The sequence below is a fragment of the Coptis chinensis genome, chromosome 3 (genome assembly GCF_015680905.1).
Source record: "Coptis chinensis isolate HL-2020 chromosome 3, ASM1568090v1, whole genome shotgun sequence".
Taxonomy (NCBI): Eukaryota; Viridiplantae; Streptophyta; class Magnoliopsida; order Ranunculales; family Ranunculaceae; genus Coptis; species Coptis chinensis.
In genome coordinates, this window is record NC_141458.1 from 36,148,023 (window position 1) to 36,166,871 (window position 18,849).

Consider the following 18,849-nt stretch of genomic DNA (forward strand, 5'->3'; position numbering starts at 1 on the left):
TCCCATTAAATCACTATATTGGATTTAATAAGTATTGCGAGCGATGGCAAAGTGGTAGAGCTATATTGGAATAAAAGTCTTTTCCAATGCGTACATCATAATGAAATATGCATGTCGACGATAATTTGAACGCGAAAACGTAGCCGTAATTTGAATGTGAACACTCAAGTACCACACATACCTGTAATTTGAATGTGAACACTTAAGTACCAAATATATTCGTAATTTCATTTAAAAACATAACCGTGATTCAAAAACCAAACCACAATGTTTAGGCATTGAAACACAAGCTTAAACACTTAAGTGGACCCAAGAGTGAAACACCAAACTACGTTACAACCAGTCAACCACAATTCTCATATGCTATTTATTATATCATAGACACATGCTATAATGATTGAAAGAAGATGATGGCTGCTCACATTGTGTTTTTCTGCATTTTGATTTACATTTCTTTTCATAGTTGCTTGTCATACTTTCTACTATATGAGGCCCTAGTATATATGCTATTATTTGATACTAGGACTACCAAATGGCATTGCATGTAGTAGCCTAATTACAATTTAGTAGAAAGTCCATTCTCTTTTCTCTTATTTTATGGCTGTCTCCATCAAATGAAGTCCAAATGTATGTTAATTACCAATAAGAAAAGAAAACAATACAAGTTTACAATTTGATATTATGAAGGTCAGCTATACAATATATAATATTTATGTTCTACCTAATCTAACATGAGCAGAATACTTATGCTGTCATTTTCTTTTCATATGCAGAGTACTTATGTTGTACCTAATCTAACTTGAGCAGCCATCTAACTTCTCTAAAAAAAATAAAGTAAATCAAAATAAAAAACAAAGGCTCCATCAATAAACAAGCCCCAAATCTGAAACAATTATATACCTAAGATACGTGACTTTTCTAGAAAAATTTCGGCAGAGTCTCCTCTGTCATTTTCAATATTTTCATAAAAGACCTGTCATAATCTGAAAATTAAAACAATGTACTTCTCAGTCATTAACCCAGCTACTTAACCGTCTTGACGAATGCCAGAGCAGTTAAATAACCGGTTGACAAAAATGAGATCATTGCAATAGAAAGTACGCCAAAGAACTTAAATGTCTCGACTAATTACAGATCATCCAAGCACCTCGTACAAAGCCATTACCGAAAACACAAATTAAATATATACTTCTGTGTCCGATAGCTATCAAAAGGTTTAACATAATTAACAAATGGTACTTACTATACAACTTTCAAAAAAAGAAACAAAAGAGGTCTAAAGATAATACCTAGGGACCTTCTGAGTTCTAATGGTAGTTACATCAGAACCCTCCAATTGGTTTGTATAACACACATGTTCTGGATACTAAAAAGCATACTCCATCTAAGAACTAATACACGATATCCAACCTGCGACATTACAATTGATATGTCGAAAGTAACCTCTAACAAAAAGAAAAAGTTTCCTGTTTTTACCTAGAACTCTACCCCACATTACCTACAATGGTACCACATCAACTATCCAACATTGCACCTCCATTACACAACTTACACAGATATGGACATAAGTTATAAAGTTGTATCATCCAAAAACAAGTTTTATTCCCAATCTTAGCAACCTAGCTCTCATTGTTGTAACAATTACCTCTTTGACCTAGTTACTCTGACAAGTGCTTGTTCTTTTACATCCTGCTACACTGGTACTACTTCCTCCTGCCGTACTGGTATCGGTTCATGGGATCCCAACATTGCTACTGTGTCAGAGACTAATGGAAGCGTAGCACCTAAGGGAGCAAGACATGGAGGCATAGTCAGAGACCTAATGTGAACTAGTATAATGTGCTATACAGCTGAAGCTAGGTCGTATAAGAACAATCTTACATAAGGAATTACAAGCTATTCTTAATGGCTTGAAATTGTGTATACTAATAGGTAGGTTATAAGAAGATAGAGATTGCAACTGACTCGAGATTCTTAACAAGAAAGAAACCATGCCATAGTCTGTTAAAAATGAGGCGATAGAGATTTGGGAGTTAATGCAACAGCCTAGCCAAGTGAAGGTTGTTAATTTTTTTTTTAAAAAAAAGTCTAATAGAGCAGCTGACTTTTTAGGCTCCCTAAGGGGTCCAAAAGGGAAAGATAGATCTTACATGTAGTAATACTGTTTATGTAGGAAATAGAAATATGTTGTTATTAGCACGAAAACATAAAATATTCATTAAGTGTTAGTAGAGTTTCACCAAGTTTTGTCGGCAATGCATTTGTCTCCTTCAAAGTCTTCTTTTTATGCTGGTATTTTCTCTAATACTTTTGGTATTCCACGGTGACGTTGTAATCAGGTTGGAGGAGCTCTAAAAATATTTTTAATTCATGTCATTACCACTTGCAATAATAAGATGCTTTAGAGTAGTGTGGCTTATAAAAGCCCCACGCCGTGACGATAACAATCTCATTAGGAAATTTAAAATTAATATTGGTTAGACAAACTACCTGGAGTGACATCAAGTGAAGAATGTCCGGGTTTTCGGCGCAGGCAAGTTTTATTTGGGAGGCCAGCTTTAATTGCTTGGATTTCTCTATGTTTGTCCATATCTGGCTTCTTCTTCACTGGACCAACTAGATAGGGAAATAATAAACATTTTAGATGATAAGTCCTCAAGTCCTTATACCTTATAAATTTTTTGGAAAAATTTAACTTTCATGATACACAAATAGATAAGGATGATAAGACATTATCGACTTACCATCCATTCCACAATCCCCGGTGCTTTCCACAGTTGTCATAACAGGAGGTGGACTTTGTAGATGACAACCTGTTGAACCTGCTGCCTCATCGATGGAGATTGGAGCTGCTTGCTCAATCGTCTTGGACCTCTTTTTCACCAGAACATCTATATACGCCACAAAATGATATATAGTAAAAAGGCAGATGAAATAGGTGTATATAAAACATCTTCTATTTAAAGAAATTCACACTCTATAAAGTAACAACCTCTATTTTAACATTCTCTACACAATCTTAGAACATTACTTAATTAACTCCCCATAATTGGTCCATGTAAAGACAAGAGCAGGAGTATTTCTGTTTTTTAATTTATCAAGGCAAATTCAAACTTTGAAGATGGTAATAAAAACACATTAAAGTTGCTACGACAAACAGACTTCCTTCTCCTTTCTCCAGTGCGTCTTTCGTGTCCACAGAAGTAGGGAGTGCCTCTGTGCTGCAAAAGGCAAACACGGCCAGAGCCCAGGAGTGAAGAGTGACGACACCCTACTTCATTGGAAAACCCTATTTGTCACACCCTCCCATGATTTTGAACACATAACCCCTAACCTCCTCGCTAAGAGCATCTCCATTAACCAATAGTGAAATTGTCTTTTCATAATTATAATTGTAATTGTTTATTGATTTTAATTATTATACACATATATTACTTTATAATATAATAAAATGCGGGGAACACGTTGCTCAATACTTGTTCTCGGTCACTTTTAGTGGATTCTTAGCTTCGGCATAGCACCAACCTTGGATAACATGTAAAAGCCTCAAAGGTGTTCCTATGTCACGAAAAACCGCATCCAACATGCCCTGTGTTATTTTTCCAAACTCATTTTCAATGGAGTTATTATGCACACAACCAAGTTTCAAATTTTTAATAGAGCCCAGATTAGGTGATCATGAGACTGTAGAAACTACATAATCCTCTACAAAACATCCACATCACATGAAATGAAAATAAAAATATCGAAGACCCGTTTGGTGAAGAAACTACGTATACATTCCAGTCCAAATATTTCCAAAATTTTACCACTATAACCCAAGTGCATGAGCATGGATCACAATCTAAATCATGGTTTAATCCTAGGTACAAAAGTAGTTTCCAACTTGCCACCACAGAATGAGCATGGTTTAATCCTAGGAACATAAAAATGTAGGGCATACAAATTGTTTTGCGCTATAAGATGTGGGACCACATTAGGATCACTGGCCACAGATCCACCCCTGCAGATCTCTGGCTATAATATTAAGGCTACTCTGATGTCCCTTGTAAGACCAACCGCATTCTTCTATATATCCGAGTGCTAGACAAATCTTCAGCCTTTTTATTTTCTTATGGCTATCAGCTCCATTTTCAACTGTTAGGACCATGATCGAGCTGTCAAGCAACACCCTGCTTGTCCATCATGATCCATGAGTAATCAACTTAGTCCCTGGCACTCATCCTCGTAAGACTGCCCATGAGTTTTGAGTTTTATAGTTGACCTCTCCGGAGGTGTCAACAAGAGACGCTTTGGCATCCAAAGAAGCAAGGGTGAGCTAAAACCCCGCATTCCATAATGGCATAAAATAAGACTCTAAGGGCTTTCGGGCTTAGCATCTGAACAAAGACACGACCTGTATTCTTTTCTGTTTTCGGTTAGTATTTTGTTTTTTCCAAATCAGAGGAGCAGCCAAAGGGGCACATATTTGCATCTGAAAAGCGGTAGAGTCCTCCCCTTGTTTTTGAGTTAGGAAAAGACTCTAACCTCACCATCAAAAAAATTGAAGAAAAGTATACCATATCAAGCGAAGACCGATAGATTCGGATCTGAGATTGAGCCATCGCTTTTCGGCGACTACAAGAAAGCTAGAGTCATGGACGATCTGAGACACTTTTCGATTACCCTTTTCCACTAATTGATACAGGACCTTTGGCTTAACACCAGAAATGCTTTACCCAAGGGAAGTAGGTTCGAAAAGACTTGTTCCATCTGGCCCAAATCAGCTTCATCACTAGTTGCAATAATGAATGATAATGGCCTTTTCTCGTAAAATTGAATGTAGTAAATATTTTCTTACATAAAGAAATATACGTCTGGATGTGGATGACATATAGATATTCTATGGGTCTATTTTCTTCTTTCTTTCTTATTCAATTGATAGTTTGTGATCGAGGGCGATACACTGAACACTAATATGAGATAGGTTGCAGCTATAGTCAGAACTCCAACTAGGCCAATATATAATAAAACATGACCATAACTATTTTTCTCTTTATATCGTTCTATTATATATAAATAAAATATAGGGTAGGGCTTTTGCCGCCTCCACTAACACAGTACAACACGAATTTGGAGAGGTTTATTTTCTTCCTCTCTTATTAGTATTAATGCCTTTGCCCGGAGGCCTTCTTGCACCAGCTCTTATAGATAAAAGACTGTCTTAGTGTATGTCCCACGACAAAAAGGGACCGACGGATAGTTGGAATCATCAACTTTATCGATCGCTGCCCTTTATGGGCACCACTCTATATCCAATTTTACGAATCTAATAGCCAATCTTGAGGGAAACCCACGAGTGGGCTCATTTGCAGATGAACAAGGAGCCTTCATAAAAGGTAGGCTGATTTATTACAATTCACCGTTTGGAGTCTTTTCACTTTGCGGGGAGAATCAGCCATGTTAATCAAACGTCGACATGGCAGCGACATGAAGTCGACCTTTTTAAAAATGAAGCGAGAAAAGAAATAGCCTTAGCTGAACCTCTGAGAAAATGGATCAGAGCATGCATAGCTAATCAATCTATTGAACCCTTTTTTTCAGGGAGCAGGATTCATCCATGCGACCAAGAGCCTAGGGCAGGGATGTCCGTTATCCCCGTAAGGAGTTAGTGGCTGAAATGTTGAATAGATCCCTTAAGAAAGAACAACAATAGGGGAAACTTATGGAACTAAAAAAACTGGGGATTTCGGCTCCCCTGATTTACCAATTTGCTGATGACACTGTCATCATAACGGACATCATAACGGACACTGGGGGAATTTAATATTATTATAGTAAATAAGATTCTATTTTTGAATGTTCCGGTACTAGAATTAAGGATACTAAACCCTTGAGAGTCAGGATAAAAAAGCTCTATTTCCTAAGACTCTGTCGATAAAGCAGCTATAGAGCATAGTTTTGTCTGGGTAGAACGTAAGGTGCATCGAGTGCTACTTCAATCTAAAGAGAAAGAGCTAATCTGAGTTTGTAAGGAGGTTGTAATTTCCTTCTGGCTTCCACCCTCGGATGAAAGAAGTGCACGGGTAGAGCAAGAACTATGAGTGGGTAGACCGGGGATGGGAGTTGGCTATGAGCTAGACTAGAGGGAAAGCTACGAATCTAAGAGCAATGTGCTAATCAACCTAGTAGGATCGGGTAGGTAAATTAATTAATCTCAGGGCCTGGCGATGAAAGCTTTTCAAATAAACCTAATAATGTTAAGAGGGGGTTTCCCGATTCCTTATCTGATGCCTTTATTTGATCCCGTCCTGAAGTTCCTTTGGCATGATCGTTTCGAAGTTCTTTCTTTCATAAGATAGTATTTTGATTTTCGGAAATCAGAATAGCTGTTGAGTGGAAGGGTTTCATATTACTTGGTTGGGATAAAGGTGCAACAGCAGTGGTAAGAGCAGTAGAACCGATCGCAATGGAAACAACTTGAGCAAATCCCTTTCTCATTATGAACCTACTTTCTTCCGTCACAGTAAGAAGCCCAAGCAAAGGAACTACATCAAAAGACAAAGCATTTCCCTCCCTCACTACCATCTCGAGAGCAGACGAAGAAGAAAAAGACAGACGGAAAAAGAAAAGTAGCTTAGCTTTCTTTGGGTTCGCTTCCAACTAAAGCTAAGGGACTTGGATAGTAAACCTGATAAAAAAAAAAGCCACCCTAGTGAGGTGCAATGCTGAAACTGTTACCAGTAAACCCTACAGAAGTCGGAATGGGATCGGGTAGAGAACTAGTCCCTTGCCTGGCCGGGATTGGAGGGGGTCTATTAGCACAAGGATAGACCTGTTAGAAGAATCCCTACGGCATCCTTAAGAGGCTCAAAGATCTTGAAAAAAGAACGAGTGAGGACGTGTCCAATCTCTCTTGAGAGGAACCAAGCGAAAAAAGAATAAGGCAGCACACTCTTTGTCAGAACAAAGGTGAACTGGCTTTGATGACAAGATACTTCTGAATAGTCCTACAAGGCTGATAGATAACAAGACTAAAGAAAAGAGGGGATATGTAAGAACATATTAGTATGTATCCTAGGGAATCACGAACCAAGGGAGGAATCTCACAAGCCAATTGTCTTGAACATTGTCTTTGCGGAAATTATCGCCCTAACTAGAGGACTTATATTGAACACAAACATGTGTATGCCTTCCAAAAGCCCTTCCCATAGCAATTAGATTCTTTACTTCTCAATACTCAAAGATTGCCACGGAAATCTAACCCATACAAGAGCATGATTTTGAAATTGTTTATCACCAGAAAACTTAGGTGACCACTGATTTAATCTCAAAGATGGAAGTGCCTTGTTCCCAAACCCTATGGTAGTCACTTTCATCAGAAAATATTACCATGATATAGCCTCTACCGAGAGGGGTTACCAAACATTATTTTTTGGGTGCCCATAAAACCTTAGTGATGAACCCTTTAAATTTTGATATTTTGGAAGTCTAGTCTACCTACTAATGCAAACTTGCAAAAGTCAGGACATTTATCCACTTCTTTAATTAAGTTAAGTTAATACAAGTTGGGGTGTACTAAACCTTATATATATATATATATATTTATAAAAATATGCATATATTATATATAATATAATTATATTTGAAAACATGTTTGAAAACATGTTTACCTTCATGTCTTGCATATCACATTCTGCATGCGAGGATGATAATGTTGTCAACCGGACTCGAAGAATTACTTGTATAACCAATTGTCATAAATTCCAGCCTATAAGCATCAATGATAATTATTATTTTGGGAATTCAATTCTTTGATGCCTATATGTATTTAAACAATTCCAGGTTACCATTACGTATTTCTGGCTCGACTTGGGGACGACCACTAGCAATGCCTCCTTCAACATTCTCTACACATCAATTCAAATATGTGTTTATTCATTTACACTAAAGAGTACATCATTAATTCGATAATACTGTACATCACAACCTAAACTTACCACCACGAGAAGCAGGCAGTGTTGTAGTCAGCGACATATTTTCATCTAACAACCACACATTGACTGGAGATGGGACATTGACTGGTTCATTTACTACATTGATCCGCTCACCTTGTTCATTGACTTCTATGTCATCAGCGATGTCTTCACTTTCATAAGTTGGTGCCAAAAAAGGATCAAACTCACTGCTCATGTCATTAGAGCCTTCCTGAACACCACTCGCACTCTCATCACAATGCATATCTTCACTTACATCAGCATCACTCCCGGCTTCACCAGCTCTTACTATTTTTGAATGCACGGCGAGCAAATCTTCTAGGATTACTTTCTCAGTGATACTATCAAAGAAAGGCACAAGCAATTGAGCAAGGCGGAAAGAGCGCTTCCTCTAAACCAAAACACAAAAACAAATGCAGTTTTAGCTTCACAAGATATACATGGATAACTATCCACATAACAAAGGTTGAAGTTACTAGCAAGAAGAAGTTTTAAGAGAAATCTCATCATATCATAATCAAGCTACTTTCTAAAAGCATGCATTCTAAACAAATGTCATTAAGAACATGCATTCTAAGCAAACGCCATTCTAAACAAAAACATAGTAAACACACGGAATGAATTCATAACATATTAACCTCTTCAGTCAACTTTTCCCTCAGCAATGCCTCGTGAGGGTGAAAGGGTCGAATCTGCGTGACACTGTGGCTCCTATACCACTCCAAGTAAGCTGCATGACTTGCCTCGGTGAACTCTACTTGTTCCTCCCCAGTACAGTCAGACGTACACCAGATTTCCCAATCTATGCATATTTCTTTGGACGGCTTCCGGGATTTAGGATCATCTCTCCACCTAGGAGGTGGATCCGATATGTGTTGCTTCCGCCCAAACTGCCTCATGCATCTTTATGGCATATACCTCTCTACAATGTCAAAGTCTATAAGCCATGTCGATATGGGCTTCGTATATGAAGCGTTCAAAACAAATTGGGGAGCATTCACCCAGGCATCCCATGGCTGCCATATTATCTAAAATAGCAAACATCATACCAAGATTAGCATATACACTTATTTGGCATTCACATTCACACATAAATAAGTAGTGATCAGCTCCAAACAACCTAATTGCATTGGTTTTTTATGACGTGGCTAATTTGTTTATGCATGACAAATATCAAGTATAAATGCATATCGCTAATACCTAAATATCTACTTAAGACAACCATTGCACGACTAACCTTATCCTCACATAGCGTGTCCATCTTTGCACTTAGATGCTCATATGTGAACTTTGAAGGTCTATATTTGACGTGTTTCCACCGCAAGCAGCTGGGAATTTAACAAAAGCAGGACACCTTGGCTGACACATATGAATCTTTTCGTAAAACCATGCCTAGAAGCAAACATCCACAATTACAATCCAATACATATTTAATTAATAAAGAACAGTCCATAAAAGAATTTGAAGCTACAGTGTTACAACACTTACCAATAGTAGAGTTGAAGAGCCACAAACGTTCAAAACAAAATTACAGTCACTTTTGCGGCCTTTGTTATTTTCTTTATGACGAAGTGATGCCCGCATGAGTGACCTAAATAGGAATGCAAGCACAGCAATACCCCAAGCATACGAGGCACAATTCTCCGTATCGGCCAGGAATGGTAGATACTTCGTATGCACATGATAACCTCCTAGCTCTGAAAAAATTGTGCTTCCAATGAGGGATAACACAAATGCAATCACGCATTGTGCTTCACTCACACCTGCTCGTCGGCGTATGAAGGTAGTTTGCAGCCAGCACAATTTCACTGATTTCCCTCTTACCTCTGACTTTGGAGGACTTAGGCCCAAATATTTCTTACATACTTCATGAGCGTCCAATTTTAAGTTTCCCACAATTGGTTTCCCAATTACATTTAAGCCTAGAATATAGGCAACATCCTCTAGTGTAATTGTTGCTTCAAAAGTTGGAAAGTGGAATGAATTAGTCTCTGGTCGCCAACGGTTAACCAAAGCAGATATCAAATCCTGGTCCCCATGGAACTAGTCTATTTTTCTCAGGTGCTTGAAGCCCCCAAACCGACCATTTTATTTTGGGCTTTAGATAATATCCGATCATTTACCTTTTGATTGTGCTCATGTGTACGGACCACTGGTCGAACCTGTTACTCATTTAGACAATTTATTGAATATTAATTAATAGAAGCAAACTGAAAACTTATAATTAATAAATAGTTGAAGATAGCTAGTTACCTCTCCATCCATGAGCAAAGATGATATATGATCATCTTGTAAGTATAAATCTTTGCATAATTTGTAGTCCGTTGTCCATCTTTGCAGGTGTAGTAGGAAGTACATTAGTAGAAAAAAGTTAGAGCCGAAATAATTAAACTAGAATAGTTCATACAAGAGATAAGAGATTAAACAAATTGCACGTTCCAAGGCAGAGTCAAAAGGGAAAATATTCAAAGCATGGTTGACAAAGTGCGGAAAAGGGCTAGCGGATGGGCTGGGCGAATGTTATCTTTCCAAGGTCGGGTAGTCATTGCTCAATCTATTCTAAATAGCCTTCCGGTGTATAACATGTCAGTGTACAGGTGGCCAACTAAAAGTATCAAAGAATGTGAAGCAACTATTAGAAACTTTATCGGTCGGGGGGATCCCTAAGAAGGAAAGGCATCACGCTCAAGTGGGAAAAGGTTTGTAAGCCATATGAGGAAGGAGGACTCGGGATTCGTAAGCTCAGAGAGCTCAATCTAGCCCTCCTCATGAAGCTCACTTGGAGTTTCCTCTCCGAAAATTCCGAATGGAGTAACTTTATGAAGGCAAAATTCTCTATGATATCAGGTCGATGGCTTACATACTTCAAAAAGTCATCAGTATGGCCAGGCATTCGATGGGCTCTAAAAGAGATGTCACCTCACATGGGTTAGGAAGTGGGTCAAGGTAAGAACATCAGGCTTTGGCAGGACGATTGGGCAGGAATTGCAATAACAGAACGAGTACACCAAGTTTTTGAAAGAGTGGGAATAGATCTAAATACTCTCCAACCTCCAACTGGCGAAACCACCAATAACAGGATCTGGAAACCAGCAAAAGATGGGAAGTTCTCAGTGAAGGAGGCTTTTGATGCTATTAGGAAAAAAGAACAAAAGGTCCATTGGAACAAATGGGTCTGGAACAAGACTCTACACCCAAGAACAACAGCGCTTGTATGGAAACTTCTACAAAATGCAGTGCCCACTGATGACAAGGTCAAGAAGAAAGGAATTCTCATGGCTTCTCGATGTTGGCTTTATCAAAAAGAGGAAGAAAGTGTTAACCACTTAATCTGGGAATGTGTAGAAGTAAAGGATTTATGGGGATGGCTAGCTAGTATCTTCAAGGTAAGGATTTCGTTGAACTTGCAGGACATGATATCGGCCACAAAGCTTCTTAGCCCCATCAGGAAAGATCTATGGAATGCAGGAGCGATGCAACTAATGGCATAGATATGGAAAACTAGGAACCACATTCTTTTTGATGAGAAGAAGATGAATATTATTCTTATCAAACATGAAGTACTCAAAGGAGTTCAAGCTGCAGGGCTGGTTGCTACTGGGCACATGTTTAATTCAGTGGAAGATTTGGAAGTTCTTCACTCTCTAAATATACGAGGCATCCCAAAACCACCATGCTGCCTAAAAGAAGTCTGCTAGAAGCTCCCACAACCGGACATAGTTAAAGCCAATACTGATGGCTCATCTAGGGGGAACCCAGGAAATGGGGGAGTGGGAATTATATTTCGAGATCACAATTGTCAAGTTCTGGAGGTCATGGCTTCCTGGTCTAGGAGTTACCACCAGTTTCGAAGCTGAATGTGAAGCAATTGTTATGGCGGTGGAGACAACAACATTAAAAGGTTGGAGAAGACTATGGGTAGAATCAGATTCACAATCTGCCATCCTAGCTTTCAGCAAGGGGAACATTCTGTGGACTGTTAAAGCAAGATGGATACAAGCAACTCAGAAGATGGATTCTTGGAAACTCTCTCATATCTATCGCGAAGCTAATTTTGGAGCTGATGCGACATCAAAGAAGGGCACATCTATGCAACGAGGAACATCCTGTTCGAGCTGCACCAAGCCAGACTTCATCAAATTCTTAGAAAATCCTCATAGAATCTACTATCAATTTTAATTTGCTATGGTCATGTATTAACCTTAGTTTTAAGCTCTTATATCTCCTGTAACATTATTATTATATTAATAAAATATCCTTACTTGTGTGCAAAAAAAGAATATATTATGATAAGGTAGTTAAAATTAATGAAGGGAAAGTAATGGCCAAATCACATATCAAAATCATATATCGAAAACAATCTTAGGCAAAGGAGTTGAATGTTCTTATTAATTGAACATTTAATAGTTGCAACATAATTTAATAGAGTTTGCGCAGATGACTTCTGCAGCTGATCAGCAAAACGCAGCCCCAATTTGAAAATGAATAAAGACATCAGAGAACACAAGCAACGAGAGCATGACAGCTTCTCAAATACTTCTTAGTAAGTTTCACATTAAATTGAATAGAATATAGGTGTTAGTCGAATCATTTTGCATGTTGTATAGGGAAAGAGTAAAAGTAATCTACACAGTTTAAAAGGTTACGCAGCTCACAATTTAGGATAGTTCTTCTTGTACTCCAAATACTCATAATATACCCACACTACAAATATTGGGATAATCCCAATGAAGAATGAGACCTGCAATAAATACATATTTCCAAAACCATATCAGTTACAGACTAACATATAATAAGAAAAAAATGTGACAATTGACAAAGAAAGGTATTGATAGAGGACTAGACGATACACACACCCACAAAGATAGAGCATTAAAAATAATTATCATACTTATTATGTGATAAAAGATATGTTGCAAAATTAAAATATACACGATCTAAGAGTTATTAATGGTCTCATAATTCTTCTGTTAAGTAATTTGCAAATGAGAGAAGGCAAATAGTCATCTTCTAACTATTCTTTTATTATTTACATGATCAAGAGGCAGTCATGACTTCATGGGAGTTGGGGCTACTTTGGATGTATTTTAGGTCCATAATTTGGATTTCTTACTTCCCTCAATCTAGAGTACTCTCCTTATCTCTAGTCTGAAAAATGATGCAAAGAGTAGACCAATGGGAAGAAAAACGTTATCTTTGTAAGTCCTTTTTACTCAATTTTTCAATTTTTAGGTTTGATTAAAGGAGTAGTAGCTACTATATATATCAATGAGGATGAGATAAAAGACAATTACAAAACAGACACCACGAAACACAAAAGTAAGACATCAACAAGACAGACCACACAAACAACAAAATCGCCGAGGAAGGTACAATACTTCAAGCTATATATCAAAGATATCCAACTGGAAAAAAAATAGTAAAAATGGATATCTCTCTCAACCTGTGTTGCATAAGTACGGCGTGGAAACAACATATCTACCCTCAAAATGCATTGACAGCTTTCTAATTGTCTTCTCATATGACTTAGCCGTTCCCTCAAAATGCAATGATAGAGCTCTAATCGTCTTCTCATATGACTTAGCCATTCCCTCAAAATGCAATGACATAACTCTAATCATTTTCTCATATGACATTGCTCTTCCCTCAAAATGACTCGATAGAGCTCTAATAGTCTTCTCATATGACATTGCCCTTCCCTCAAAATGACCGACATAGCTCTAATAGTCTTCTCATATGACATTGCCCTTCCCTCAAAATGCAATGAGAGCTCTAATTGTCTTCTCTAACAACATGGCGAAAATGGCAATGCTTCATAAACCGGTGCCCTTTTAAGGAAAGTATTATTTGGAACCAAGCAAGAAACTATAACTCCTTCACCAATCCAGGGGACTTCCAAATAAACCTCAAACAGAGAGCAAAATGACACCAAATATGCCAAGAAAATGGAGATTGAATGAGAGTGACTAGCACACTCCCCATTCAACATACACAAAGGCCTAAAGTTAGTGAATCAGTTTTCTCCTCCCAAAAAGGATATCTCTAGTACGGATATTATTCTTGGTGGTACAACCAAGTAAGAAATGAGAATCAGGAAAGGACTTACCATGCACAAATCTATGCTTCTTAGTTATTATGGATAGAGAAGGCCTGCACAACCTTCTCAAATGACGGAAGACTCTCCTCTGAAAATCTAGCCATCGCCTATTCTCAAACCTATACGTGAACTCCCGCGAAAAGATCTTAAGACCTTGGCGAATACCGCATCCATAAGGATCAGGTGATGACCCATTAATATCTCGTTTCTATCTCTCTCCAATTCATCATTAACCAAAGCAGATATCAAGTCCCGGTCCCCATGGAACTGGTATATTTGGGTATTAATCATCCAAACAAACATTAAATAGATTGCCCATGACCAAGGCAACTGTTAAATATATTGCCCCAACTAAATCATCAACTAATTAGCCGAGTCAAAATCGACTTGACGAGTAAGGAAAATAATTTGTTTTAGTAATTGAAATAATGAAACAATGAAACAAAACAAGCTTATAATGAGCATATAATTTTTTTATAACAAGTTTATTTGTGATACGTACTATTTAATAATATCTTTCACTCCACACTTCTTTGTACATTGAGGACATTATAAATTACCCACACGAGTTAGTAGTATAAGTACAAAATAAGATTTAGAATCCACATACCGCTTCTACACAAGAAGAAACAACAAGATAAACCCGTCGACCTCAAAGCTTTGATGCATTTTTCAAAAGATTGTTAACCAAGACGATATATATATATATATATATATATATCAGCCCCGCTCTTAGATGAACGTCCGTTTATAGACTTTACTTAAAAACCAAAATTTCGAAATACTAAATATACTCTCAACGAAGGATTTTCTCATGACTCGCTCCTTTTCTCTTGAAGTCCAAACTTACATTACAATTTCCCTCCCTCCGGTACTCTCTTTCTCTCTCTCATGGGGTTCATCTTCTCTCAAATTCAAGGCCTTGACCCCGACCGCTTTGTTTGTACCATGTATTTGAGTGTTTGGCTGCTTGGAAATAACCGACTTATCCATGTCTAGTAGGCTCTCTAGGCTCTGTTGGTATCCGTCGAACAAAGCGTGCCATTGCTTGCATCAAATTTTTATGTGCAAATCTTGGCAAACTTGTTGTTTCGGTGGGAGTTGATCTATTTATGTAAATTTGATACTAGAAAAATAATCTTGGCATGTTGTCGGGTTGGCGACAATTGGAATAAGGGAATTAGAGAGAGGAGGACGGTCGAATGAGAGACTCTTCTTTGTGTTTGACGTTGGTTTGCTTTGGTTTTGCAAGAACTAAGTCGACATTTTTGTATCTATCTGCGTACAAGAGACAGACACGAAGACTACAACAACAAGTGACCTTTTCATTTTTTTTCCACAATCCGGTGGTGCTCTTCGGAGCCTTCGCTTTAACAACATGTATATTTCAAATCGTTCCACATCAAATCTATAAGTACATTAAAACACTTTAATAACCGTCTCACATTTAACAATATAAATTCATCGTTAGTAAATCCACAAATGCTGCTCCATCATTTTATCTGGGTTGGTAACTTGATCTAAATCAAAACTAAAGTGAAGTACCAATCTGTGAACTAGTATGAATTACAAAATAGATTGGGTAGATTGGGATGAGGCAGCAAGTTAAAGATGTATTTTGTTTGTTCTTGGGTGGAGTTTTGTTCTCATCTACAATCTAATTTCCATGTTATGCAGAGGAAACCATTTAGCTACTAGAACTTAGATCCTTTAAATCGCAATACATACAAGTGGAATCAAGAACCCAAGTTAAACTAATTACCCATGCTTCCAAGAGACATTCTCTGAGGTTTAAGTAGTTGAGGATGAAGTCCACTCCTCCACTAGCAACGAGTTAATTCTGTCTTAAAACCTATGAGCTCTGAGCTACCTTCAAAAAAGCACATTGTTGTCACAAGCACCAAAAATAAGAGGAAATAAAGAAGGTTGAAGAAACTAAAAAACCAGGGAATTGCCAACTCAGTTGAAATGATGTTAATACATCATGTTCACTGAGACTAATATTTGCTAATTTTTCTTGGATGAGAAGTGAAAAGGATTGGCCAGATCTCGCTATTACATTCCACATGAGAGATATTTTGGCTGGTCCAACAAAAACATGAAACCTTGGGCCTTGCATGAAGAGTAGAAGTGAGCTAGATAGCAGATTTATGGAATCTACTGCTACACGAGGCACTATATTAGGATTCACGAAGTTGAGGAATGGCGAGGAGATATTACTAGCTTCTTCCATTAAGAACAAGAATAGACATACTGTCCTCGTATAATTGCTCTGGATCCCACCTAGCAATCATTAGTTCCTTAACAGAGTAATGCTCAAATAAGAACATGAGATTGAATCAAAAGCATTATTCCTGATATGAAGAACCAACACTATTCCCCATGAGAGAGAGAAAGAGAGTACCAGGAGGGAGGGAAATAGTCACGTAAGTTTGGACTTCGGAGAGAGAAGGAGCGAGCCATGAGAAAACCCTCCGTGAAAGTATATTTAGTATTTTGAAATTTCAGCTTTTAAGTAAAGTCCATAAACGAACGTCCGTCTAAGAGCGGGGCTCATATATATATATGGAGTACAATCTCTAATTGTTTCCACAGCTAATTCAAAGCTAAAAACACAAAAATCAAAACAAACTAAACTTAAACCAATAAAACTCAAACCTGGACCTGAAAATCCGAAATATTCATTGGAACTCCCTATACCAAACTCATCCAAATTAGTGTTCCCAAAAACAATCCCACCACATTCCCTCACTTTCTTAACTATCGTGGCATCAAAAGTCGTGACTCCCCATCTTCAAAACACTATTTTTTGGTGGAATGGAGATAGAGGGTGGATACACCATTGGACTCGGCCTAAGAGAATTTTTTTTATCCAATTTTTTTTATAATACACATATTTTAAAATATTCCTAATGAGAGACAGTATCCAAATCCTTTAAGGTTTGAAATCAAGCCTTACGTATCTCTTAATTCATTTATAGAATTATTCCTCTTTCTAGGTTTTCTAGGCAACTTGTCAAAGCAATAACTTTCCCTTCATTCATCCAAATGGTACACCAATTGTTAGCATGCCAGTTTTAACATGTATTGGAAATTCAGAATAAATTATTAGAAGATACTAGTAATTAGAGATAACTTCTTAAGAATATAGTCATCCTGTGTAATATATCCTTTACCGAAATACACGTAACTAGTATCTCCTTCTTATAATTTAACAAGAAGATTAGAATATGTATTTTCTTAGAAGATTAGATAAGATGTATTTTTTCGGTTTCTTCCGGGTAAGAATATAGCCATCAGAGTTTTCTATTATCCTTTAGCCCCGAGTCTAATATAATTTACCAAAAATACTGCTACTAGTTTTCTTCTCAAGAATATAGCCATGCATTATCTTTACTTAAATGCGAGAGGAATAGCTTGAACCCATACCTGATAAAAAACATCAGCATCTTCTCAAACCAAGCGCTTGTAATGTAATCACCAACGAGTTTTGTCTTCGAACAATCCAAACTACGATAACTCGTTGGTGATTACGCTACAAAAGTTTGGTTTGAAAAGATGAAGAGGTTTTTAACAGCAATGGTTCAGGCTACTCCTCTCGCAATGTGATCATTGGTGAAGCCTACAAAAGGGTAAATGAAAGTTGCCACTCCAAATTGCCCAAAGGATTACCTTAGCATGCCAATTTTAACAGGTATTGGAAATTCAGAATAAATTATTAGAAGATACTAGTAATTACATGTAACTTCTTAAGAATATAGTCAGGAGATCCCGAGTAATATATCCTTTACCAGAAATACCTGTAACTAGTATCTTCTTATAATTTAACAATAAGTTAGCCGTTCTTAGAATATCCATTAAAGTATTTACGGTGTATTTAGACTAAAGCTATATTCTTAGAAGTTTGATGGCTTCTAAGAATATAGCTACCCGAGTCTAATTTTAAAAAAAACATTGGCATTTCTTCTTAAGAATATAGCCATCCCGAAGTTTTCTATTATCCTTTACGAAATACATGTAACATCGCATTATTATCTTATTTCTTGAGAGGATCTTTTAATTCATTTCTAGAATTATTCCTCTTTCTAGGTTTTCTAGGCAACTTGTCAAAGCAATAACTTTCCCTTCATTCATCCAAATGGTACACCAATTGTTAGCATGCCAATTTTAACTGGTATTGGACATTGAGAATAAATTATTAGAAGATACCGGTAATTATGTGTCACTTCTTAAGAATATAGTCGAGGAGATCCGAGTTATATATCCTTTACCGAGAAATACGTAACTAGTATCTTCTTATAATTTAACAATAAGTTAGCGTTCTTAGAAGATCGATGAATGAGGTATTTATGGTAAAGTATATAAGACTTCGGAATGGCTATATTATGTAGAAGTTACGTAATTAATTATTAAAAATATAGCCACCCCGAGTTAAGAATATAGCCATTAAGTCAAATATAATTAACCGAGAAATACATTTACTATTTTTGTTAAGAATATAGCCATCCCGAAGTTTTCTATTATCCTTTACAAGAAATACCTATAACATGCATATCACAATGCGCGAGGAATAGCTTGAACCCATACGATAAAAACATCATCATCTTCTTCAAACCAAGCCTTTGTAATGTAATCACCAACGAGTTTGTAGTTTGGATTCCAAAAGCCAAAACTTCGTTGGTGATTACATTACAAAGGCTTGGTTTGAAAAGATGAAGAGGTTTTAATAGCAAGGGTTCGGGCTACTCTATCGCATGAATGTGATCATTGGTGAAG

At 37.2% G+C, this 18,849-nt stretch overlaps 2 protein-coding genes across 2 annotated transcripts; both read left to right on the forward strand.

The window, feature by feature from the left end:
* Positions 1-10,857: 10,857 nt before the first annotated feature.
* Positions 10,858-11,467, forward strand: LOC147509415 (uncharacterized). Its single transcript, XM_086597806.1, has 2 exons — positions 10,858-10,922; positions 11,056-11,467. Exons 1-2 carry the CDS (start codon positions 10,858-10,860, stop codon positions 11,465-11,467), a joined length of 477 nt encoding a protein of 158 aa, XP_086453932.1.
* A 244-nt stretch (positions 11,468-11,711) lies between these two features.
* Positions 11,712-12,155, forward strand: LOC147509416 (uncharacterized). Its single transcript, XM_086597807.1, has one exon. The coding sequence runs from the start codon at positions 11,712-11,714 to the stop codon at positions 12,153-12,155; it is 444 nt and encodes a 147-aa protein (XP_086453933.1).
* Positions 12,156-18,849: the final 6,694 nt, after the last annotated feature.

Coding starts and splice junctions, on each gene's coding strand:
- LOC147509415 (XM_086597806.1), top strand. CDS start 10,858: ATGGCCAGGCATTCGATGGGCTCTAAAAGAGATGTCACCTCACATGGG. Junction 10,923..11,055: donor GGGTTAGGAAGTGGGTCAAG/GTAAGAACATCA, acceptor CACCAATAACAG/GATCTGGAAACCAGCAAAAG.
- LOC147509416 (XM_086597807.1), top strand. CDS start 11,712: ATGGCTCATCTAGGGGGAACCCAGGAAATGGGGGAGTGGGAATTATAT.